At 40.2% G+C, this 9,689-nt stretch overlaps 1 protein-coding gene across 30 annotated transcripts in view; it reads left to right on the forward strand.

Annotated features, from left to right (window-relative positions):
• Window positions 1-9,671, forward strand: part of RAPGEF2 (Rap guanine nucleotide exchange factor 2) — a 247,229-nt gene extending 237,558 nt beyond the window's left edge. For 20 of the 30 annotated variants that reach the window (XM_036239933.1, XM_036239934.1, XM_036239947.1 and 17 more), the window contains 6 exons: window positions 356-508; window positions 1,273-1,395; window positions 2,788-3,013; window positions 3,572-4,131; window positions 6,303-6,614; window positions 7,585-9,671. In XM_036239933.1, the coding sequence (XP_036095826.1) occupies window positions 356-508; window positions 1,273-1,395; window positions 2,788-3,013; window positions 3,572-4,131; window positions 6,303-6,614; window positions 7,585-7,610 (1,400 nt within the window). In that variant the 3' untranslated portion in view covers window positions 7,611-9,671. Of the gene's footprint in view, window positions 1-355; window positions 509-945; window positions 966-1,272; window positions 1,396-2,787; window positions 3,014-3,571; window positions 4,260-6,302; window positions 6,615-7,584 lie in introns of those variants that run through there. The other 10 variants (XM_036239937.1, XM_036239939.1, XM_036239962.1 and 7 more) reach the window with 5 other exon arrangements.
• The last annotated feature ends 18 nt before the right edge of the window (window positions 9,672-9,689 follow it).

Below are 9,689 nucleotides of genomic sequence, written 5' to 3' on the forward strand. Positions count from 1 at the left end.
AAAAAATAGCTGTTTCCAACTCAAACCTGACTGCTTAGTAATAAATATTCATTTATTTATTTTTTGTTGTCTAACATTATGTTGAATCAAGATGGTGATTACATTAAGATTAGAACCTAAAGTAAAATATCAAAAAAAAGTCCATTTCTAGACTGTGGCAGATACCACCAGTCAAAACCAAACTAGAAGTCTCTGTGCCTTCTAGTTTACTGTCTGTATTTCCAAGACCATTAAAATTATAAAAAGCTTGAATCTAAGTGTAATAGTAAATCTTAATTCAAAAAAGTTTTTTTTAGTTATTAATATTATTTCCTCTCAGTCTTGAAAATACATACTTATTTTCTTTCTCTTAAAGGCATAAACTCCCCACAAGCTTTAAAGAAAATTCTTTCTTTGTCTGAAGAAGGAAGTCTGGAGCGTCACAAGAAACAAGCAGAAGATACGATATCAAATGCATCTTCACAGCTTTCTTCTCCGCCCACTTCTCCACAAAGTTCTCCGAGGAAAGGTAGATTGAATTACTTATTATTTCCCCTTATAGTGATCTTGAACGTCTTAGCTATAATAAATTCCAGTTATATATCAGATCATGTTTTATATTATAGAGTTGTTTAAAGTGATCTAATATATAACAACCAGTGGATTTTTTTCTTCTCAGTTTATAAATTTGGAAAAATTTTGGTATTTGTAATTTTATAGTACATAGTATTAAACATAACTATGTAAGGCCTTTGAATAATATATTTAAATTTTTATTATTGTAAGTGTGGAAATAATTCTTATACTAAAAGCTATTCTAACTAAATATGATTATATAACATTAATTACAGAGCAGAGAGCTTTAAAAACATGAGAAAAACTAATACCTTCCTGATTTATTTTTTTATTGTATTAACACAGGTCTTGATTACCTTCTTTGTTATACTTATTTTTATTTTTAAAAAGATTAAATTTTAGGCAATCAAACTCTCCTCGTTATGTTGATGCTCTCTCATGTTAGAATAATAGATCTGCCACATAACCCTCCAGGTGACTTCCTTCTTCTACCCTTTAATTGAATGTCTGTAAATTAATAATAAATGCCTAAGACAGTTTTCTCTTGAAGGAAGCCAAAAAAGATTAATAAATTGTGAGATTTCGCTGAACCGACAAATACCTCTTCTGCTTTACTTTTTAGATATTTTCAGACATCTGTGCATTTTGTGTGGGCATCAGCCTCTCCTGTTCTTGTTAAAGGGGTATATCTGAATTCTTTTCTCATCCCGTTGTTAGGTGGCAGTGGCAATCAGCTGAGATCTTTTGGCTCCGGGCAGTTGGACTTAACCAGTTCCTCCTCTTCTCTTGGAAGTGAGAACAGTAACAAGAATAACAATGCGCCACGGACCTATGGGATAGGTGGGGTTTACAGAACCGAAAATGGGGTGGAAGAGAAAGGAATCAAATCAGTAGTTAAGGACAATGGGAGGATTCCTCTAAATGTCAAGTGCTCTGAATGATTATTTTCTAGGGATGGTTTTTTGAGCAGACTGTTCAGAAGTTTTAAATCTTGTCTGTCAGAACTTGTCATGTGGTTTATAAAGAGACATTTCATAGATGAACACATTGAATCTTATCAAGACCTGTGCAACCTTTAAAAAATAAATCAGGAATTAAGTTACTAAAAGGGTGGGGAAATACTATTTAGAGAATAAGCAACATTTAGGCACTCTAGATTTAACTTTTTATTAGGTAAGTGGCACTGAAAAATTGCACTGTGTACATATAATCATGTAAAATCAATAATTTAATATGAGAGCCTTAGTAATGTAAAAAAAAAAAAAGGTACTGAGAAAGAAGATTTGGGGATTTTTTTCCCCCCATTAAAAATTATCAAGATAGGCCTCCTTTTTTGTGACATTCAAAATTATTTTTAGTGACAAATGAAAGTTAAGGTTTCTTCAGGTCAAAAAACGGACACATGTTTAGACATTTTAAAGTGATGGTCTAGGGAGAAAATGACGATTTTATATTCCGCCCCCCCCCCCCCCCAAATCCTCACCTGAGGATATTTTTCCATTGAGTGAGGGAGGGAGAGAGAGAGAGAGAAACATCGATGTGAGAGAGGCACATCGACTGGCTGCCTCCTGCATAATCCCGACCAGAGCTGGGGATCAAACCTGCAACCGAGGTATATGCCCTTGACCGGGAATTGAACCCAAGACTCTGGTTTGCAAACTGACACTCTAACCACTGAGCCAAACAGGGCAGGTCTGTATAATAATGTTACAAAACCAAATGACAGAAATCCAAAGATACTTTTTTCAGGTTTTATTTCCTATTCTTACTTGTCCACTTAAAATTATAGATATTTCCAGTTGAATTATTCTATGCCGTAAAGTTCTAAAAATTGGAAACAAGATGATTGACTTTGCAGTTTGCAAAAAATATATTTTAAAATCTAGTCATAGTTATTCTTCGTAGTTTCTTTTATATAGACTAACAGTAGTCTAATTTGTATTTAAGGGAGCTAAGAAGAGTTGAGTAGCACCATGATTTCTGCATTATTTCCTGACTCACATAGCAGTGTTTACTTTTTCCCTCTCTAAACTTTCATTAAACAAGTTAAGCTTCATTCGAGTGTAAATTGCCTTTACCTCAGTCACCTGCTCTCCACAAGTAAAGTGCATTTTTTCCCACTTCAGTGGTGATAGCTTTGGCCTACATTTGGTTTTTGCTTCTATTTAGGAGACTTCAGTTTTCTGTAATAAACTACAGCGTCTAATTAATGTGGTTGTATTTCCCATGCAGGCTATACTTTGGCTCCCAGTGGTACTGTGGATAATTTTTCAGATTCTGGTCACAGTGAAATTTCTTCACGATCCAGTATTGTCAGCAATTCTTCCTTTGACTCGGTGCCAGTCTCGCTGCATGATGAGAGGCGCCAGAGGCATTCTGTCAGCATCGTGGAAACAAACCTAGGCGTGGGCAGGATGGAGAGGAGGACCGTGATTGAGCCCGATCAATACAGCTTAGGGTAGACGCCTTTCCTTTAGTGTTCTTTCACATCCTTTCTTTCTTCTTTTAAAAATGAGTCCCGTTTTCTAGATGTGTATTTCCATTTACTTTACATAATGTCTAAACTTTTCTCCCATCCCAGTTCCGAATGTTCACAGTCTCTGGATTATTAAGTGCTGTGCTATTTTTGTTGTGCTTTTAGAGTCAGGTTTATTCCTATTGGAGCATCGTTGTTCGGTGCTGAAGGCAGAGGGTGACTTTAGGGTGTATTTCGGTTCTTTTGCATGAGCTGTCTTCTTAAAACAGCCAGATTATATCGGGCCTTGTAAGGAATATGTTCCTTTATTATAAGCAAGTCATTGTGCTTTTGCCGCTGTATTTATTTTATGGTGATAACAAGGCGAGAAAACTGGGCGTAGCAAAACTGGCCCCTATAATGCCCCTCAGTGGTGCTTTCATCCTGTCCCTGGGATGAAGGAAAGCCACCTTTCTAGGTAAAAAAAAGTATTTTGGCTTTATCATAGGTATATTAGTTAACAACCTTGCTTTTTCTTTTTCGTTTCTTTTGACCACTTAGGTCCTACGCACCAATGCCTGAGAACCGGGGCTTATACGCTACAGCGACAGTAATTTCTTCTCCAAGCACAGAGGAGCTTTCCCAAGACCAGGGGGACCGCGCGTCCCTCGATGCTGCCGACAGTGGCCGTGGGAGCTGGACCTCGTGCTCAAGTGGTTCCCATGACAATATCCAGACCATCCAGCACCAGAGAAGCTGGGAAACACTTCCATTTGGGCACACTCACTTTGATTATTCAGGGGACCCTGCAAGTGCATGGGCCTCAAGCAGCCATATGGACCAAATTATGTTTTCTGATCATAGCACAAAGTATAACCGGCAAAATCAAAGCAGAGAGAATCTTGAACAAGCCCAGTCTCGGGCAAGCTGGGCCTCTTCCACGGGCTACTGGGGAGAAGACTCAGAAGGTGACACAGGCACAATAAAGCGGAGAGGTGGCAAAGATGTGTCCATTGAGGCTGAGAGCAGCAGCCTGCCATCTGTGGCCACAGAGGAAACCAAGCCCGTCCCCATGCCTGCCCACATAGCTGTGACACCCACGACGGCAAAGGGACTTATTGGTAAGCTTGCTGGGGAGCGTCTCATGTCTGGATTACGGCTTTCATCTAACTCGTTTCAAAAGCAAAATCATGTGTTTGTGGTTCGTTCCCTCATTTTCCCCATTGCTCTATAGAGCTTTAAATGAATAGTGGCTAAGAGCCCAGGTCGTGTGGTCAGGTACATATCAATATTTTCTAGCATAGTGTACATAGTGTTCAATACTTCTTGGCTATCAGAATCAGTAGGTTGTCATTATGGTTATTTTCTGGTCTCATAGTGATTTTTTTTTTTTTAGCTGAAATATATCAGGAAGGATGGTCATTCTCTGTGGAGGAAGAATTTTTGTTTAATAGAAGCTTTTAAATATTTTATTATTCTGTTTTGTCCCCTTGAATTGTACTAAGAACTTTATACACTGCTTATTTTTAAATCTTCTATGATTTTGTTATGCAGACAGATTGTTTCTGTGCACAACAGATTCTCTCTGCACCGTGGAACAAGGGAGAGGGTGCTAAGAGATACTGTAATGAGTAAGAGCTCAGGAGTCAGGCAGATTGGGGTTGGAATCACTGTTACATTCCTTTCTAGCTTTGTCGCATTGGGCAACACACTGAACCATGTCTGTTTTCTCATCTGTAAAATGAGTTTAGTACTTTCTACTAATATAGTTGCCGTGAGGATTGATTAAAGGAATTCTGTGTGAAGCATTTAGAACAGCTGCCATTTAGCAATTGATAAGTGCATGAAAGGTGCCATTTCTTTGCCGCTGTTTCTGTTGTGTCCCCTCAGTCTTGTCAGGGTGCATTTCCTATGGCGTTTTCAGTGTGTGTACAATTGAAGTGCAGAAACACACTGTAGAATACAGACTGAGAAATTTCAGAGAGTAACCATTATAGACATCACTTATATTAGGAGGGAAATTGTAGTTATTTACCATGTAAATAGTCATGGGTGGATGTCAAATTTAATATCCTTTCCAGATGAATAACAAACTAATACTCAGACTTTTTAATGCAAAGGAAAGAAGAACAATGTTCTTAGTTCCTAACGGTTAAGTCTAGAAAGTCCAAGAAATACAACTTGGATTTTTCTCGCCTTTACAGATTTCATATTCTAGCTCATGAGCATTAATAACAGGATTTTGAGAAGTACATGACTTACACATAGTTTTAGAGTTTTTTAATTTGTGTCATTTGGGTTTTTTTTTTTTTTTTTTAGCAAAGAACTTTTTTTTTAATTGATCATTAGTATTTCTAGGTCGAAGAGGCTGAGGTGACAGTTGTTGAGAGCGGTGGCCCCAGTTCAACAGGTAGATGGTGTAGCTGTCAGTTGCTTTGAGAGATGCTTCCAAGTGTCCATAGCTCCTGGCTGCCCCTACTGACCTAACAGACGATGAAAATAGACTTGATGGGACTGTATTTAGAAAACTATTCTAATTTACTGTTTTCCAAAGTGGGCCCAAGACCTGAAGTAATGTGGAATTGATTCTCTGCCTGATCAGGGGAAATCAGGAGGGGTCGCCCGCCGTGTTCCCAGGGCAGGGGGGCAGGAAGGGACTGTTACCAGGCACTACCAATGTGTGCAGGCATAGTACTGGGTACCTTTTATGTTCTCTCTTTGCTTAAAGGTGTTAACCTTACTATCAATTTCTAGTTAAGACAAGTTTTAAAGTAGTTCATTTGGAGTTAAAGGTACTCTGACCGCTTAGTAGCCTCTCTCACCAATTATTTGACTCCACAGATAACCACTGTGAATAATTGGTTTAGTTTGCATGCATTCCACTGCCTACCATACCCCCCCACCTCTCTCTCATATCACACAAAATCTCATTTGCTATTATACTGTGTGTGCTGTCTTTTTTTTAAATCTTCATCTGAGGACATTTTTGCATTTATCTTGAGATGGAGCAGGAGGAAGAGAAACACTGATGTGAGAGAGACACATGAGTGGCTGCCACCCACACAATCCCGGCAGGGCGGGGCGGGGACAAACCGCAACAGAGGTACATGCCCTTAGCAGAATCCACCCGGGTCTCTCTGGTCCGTGGGCGGGCCCTCTAACCACCGAGCAACCGGCCAGGGCTCTGTGGGTGCTGTCTTAGTGATCATTTTATAGGTTTTCATGGACATTGCGGGCATGAAAAGTTCTTCCTCCACATCTTTTGACGGCTGGTGCTTTGCCTTCACTCTAGCACGAAAGGAGGGCAGGTATCGGGAGCCCCCGCCCACCCCTCCCGGCTACATCGGAATCCCCATCACGGACTTCCCCGAAGGGCATTCGCATCCAACCAGGAAACCTCCGGACTACAACGTGGCGCTGCAGAGATCGCGGATGATCGCCCGCCCCCCGGACTCTGCCGGGCCCCCCGCCGCGCCGCAGCCGCAGCCGCACGCGCACCCCGCAGGCGGCAGGCCCGTGAGCAAGCCCCAGTGGCATAAGCCCAACGAGGGCGACCCGCGCCTCACTCCCTATCAGTCTCAAGGGTTTTCCACCGAGGAGGACGGTACATACTCATTCTTAAAACCGTAAAGTTACATGTGTTCGCTTATGCTGCCTATAGCTTGCCAAGGCCTTTCTGTTTCTTAGCACGGTGATCACTCGCTGTGTCTTTAGCCACATTCTGCATATTTTATAGTTAGAGTTCCAAATTCAGGGTTAGGGCTTTTCTCTGGACCGCAGGCCAACGCTCTAACCGCTGAGCCAAACCGGCCAGGGCAGGGTTAGGGCTTTTGACTGGTGTGTGTGTGTGTGTGTGTGTGTGTGTTGAAGGGCACACGAAATACCAAAGATTGCAGAAGTGGTCACTTGTCACAAAATGTGTACATGGCTAGATCTCTCTCCTGTTTCCTAGTGTGTTCTGTGGAAAGATGGTATTTGCACTTTTAATGAGTTCCAAATGAAAGTCTGAGAAATACACTTCTCTATAATTTTTTTTGCCTTCCTTCTACAATTCTACCTCAAGCTGTAATGCAGAGGAGGGGGAGGGAGATCATGACCCCAAGCATCTTTCTTTTTTTTAAGTTTTGATTTTAACATGTTTTAGTGTGCAAATAAGCATTACAAAAAAAAGCAACACACGCTAAATGAAAATTACTTAGAATCCTGTCACTTGCAGATAACTACTATTAACATTTTGTTACATATCTTTTTCGACATTTTTTATCTGTATGTGAGTGTATATTAAAAAGTCACGTGCTGTTTTATAACTCATTATGAACTTTCCAATCAATAAATAGAAAATGTATAATTTATATTGTGTATATATTTAAACAAATGCATCATATGTACTTTATCTTAAAGTTTTTATTATTAATAATAATCACCTAGAGAAAAAGCAAAGATTTTAAGTGAGGTATACTAAAAGAAATAGCTGTGGTATTTTAATTTAGCACCTCAGTGGACATATCCTCTCTCAGCATAACAATGAATGACTTGCTCATCGCTTTTTCTTTTTTTCCTGGTTGTGTTCGCAGAAGATGAACAAGTATCTGCTGTTTGAGGCACAGGGTTTTCTGGATCCAGAGTGAGCCACCTGCGTGGAGAGCACAAGAAGACGTCCCTCGCATCGGGGCCTGGGAACTCACAGTCTGAGGATGGTGGACCAGTTTGCCTCCTTCCCTGCCTTAAAAGCAGCATGGGGCTTCTTCTCCCCTTCTTCCTTTCCCCTTTGCATGTGAAATACTGTGAAGAAATTGCCCTGGCACTTTTCAGACTTTGTTGCTTGAAATGCACAGTGCAGCATCTCCGAGTCCCCACTGTTGCTGCCTGCCACATCACACAGTATCATTCCAAATTCCAAGATCATCACGACAAGATGATTGACCCTGGCTGCACTTCTCAATGCCTGGAAGGATTTTTAAAAATCTTCCTTTTAGATTTCAATCCAGTCCTAGCACTTGATCTCATTGGGATAATGAGAAAAGCTAGCCATTGAACTTCTCGGGGCCTTTAACCCACCAAGGAAGACAAAGAAAAACAGTGAAATCCTTTGAGTACAGTGCTTGTCCACTTGTTTACAATGTCCTCCTCTCTTTTTTTTTTTTTTTTTTAATGATTTTAAAGATTGTGTTCAGAGAGTAAATGTTATATCCATTTAATAATTACAGTATTATTTTGAACCTTTAAGTAGGGTTGCCAGCCTGGGTTTCTAAAAAACCAAATATGCCGGACCGAGTGTGGTCACACCAAGAAGAAGGGAAGACCTGGCTTGTGACCCGGTCTTCCCGTGTCCTTCAGGCCCCGCTCGTGAAGTGCCCTATCCTGGAGAAGTATAAACTGTTAGCCAATTACTTAGATACCAGGACACCCATCCACGCCTTCCCCAGTGGGTGGGGTTCTTCTGTAAAACTGTTTGCACATGGCCAGGGGAGGGAAATAGGACTCTTGTGTCCTGTGTCTGAGCCTTATGGAGTGCAGGACAGTGTCATTTGAGGGTGTGTCCTGCTCCATCGAGATGGATGGCAAACCCCCCCCCCTTTTTTTTTTAAGTTATGTTTCTTTGATTTTTATTGATTTAGTTCTAGGGATTTTTGTTTTGTTTTGTTTTTTTTCAAGAGAAACTTTTATAACTGGATAGCATCGCAGTGAAAGCAGCTCGGGATGTTGGAGCGAATGCCAGCTGTTAATACTGCTCTTTCAAGACAGCCTCCCTTTACTGAATTGGCATTAGGGACTAAACAAGCCTGGACCGCGATCACAGATCAAAAGATCCCACACCTGGTGAGATAGACCAGCCTTCGCCAGGTGGGTTAGTCCCCAGAGACTAACCTGGGCGTGGCTTAATGGACATGATGGATAGAGAAGGCCTAAGTGTAGCAACCACCTGCTCACAGCTGCTATTAACCCTATAATGACTGAAATGACCCTCCACTCTATTTTTGTGTTGTTTTTGCACAGACTCCGGAAAAGTGAAGGCTGCCAATCCGAGTAGTACTCAGATGTGAGGAACTGCTGGTCTTGGATGTTGTTTTTTTTTTTTTTTCATTAAATTCAGCTGATCATATTGATCAGTAGATAAACGTAAATAGCTTCAAATTAAAAAAAAAAAAAGTCGAAATGCAGTGTTTTTTCACTGTATCAAACAATGTCAGTGCTTTATTTAATAATTCTCTTCTGTATCATGGCATTTGTCTACTTGCTTATATATTACATTGTCAATTAAGCATTTGTAATTTTACATGTAATACGCATTATTTGCCAGTTTTATTCTGTAGGCTATGGACCTCATGTGCATATAGAAAGAAATCTAGCTCGACCACAAGTTGCACAGATGTTATCTAAGCATTAAGTAATCGTAGAACATAGGACTGCTAATCTCAGTTCGCTCTGTGACGTCACGTGCAGAATGTACACTTAACTGGTGATTTCCTCATACTTTTGATACTACTTGTACCTGTATGTCTTTTAGAAAGACATTGGTGGAGTCTGTATCCCTTTTGTATTTTTAATACAATAATTGTACATATTGGTTATATTTTTGTTGAAGATGGTAGAAATGTACTATGTTTATGCTTCTACATCCAGTTTGTATAAGCTGGAAAATAAATAAATATAACATAAAGCCTTGTCTATATTCTTG

Source organism: Molossus molossus, unplaced genomic scaffold, assembly GCF_014108415.1.
Source record: "Molossus molossus isolate mMolMol1 unplaced genomic scaffold, mMolMol1.p scaffold_m16_p_4, whole genome shotgun sequence".
NCBI classification, from domain to species: Eukaryota; Metazoa; Chordata; class Mammalia; order Chiroptera; family Molossidae; genus Molossus; species Molossus molossus.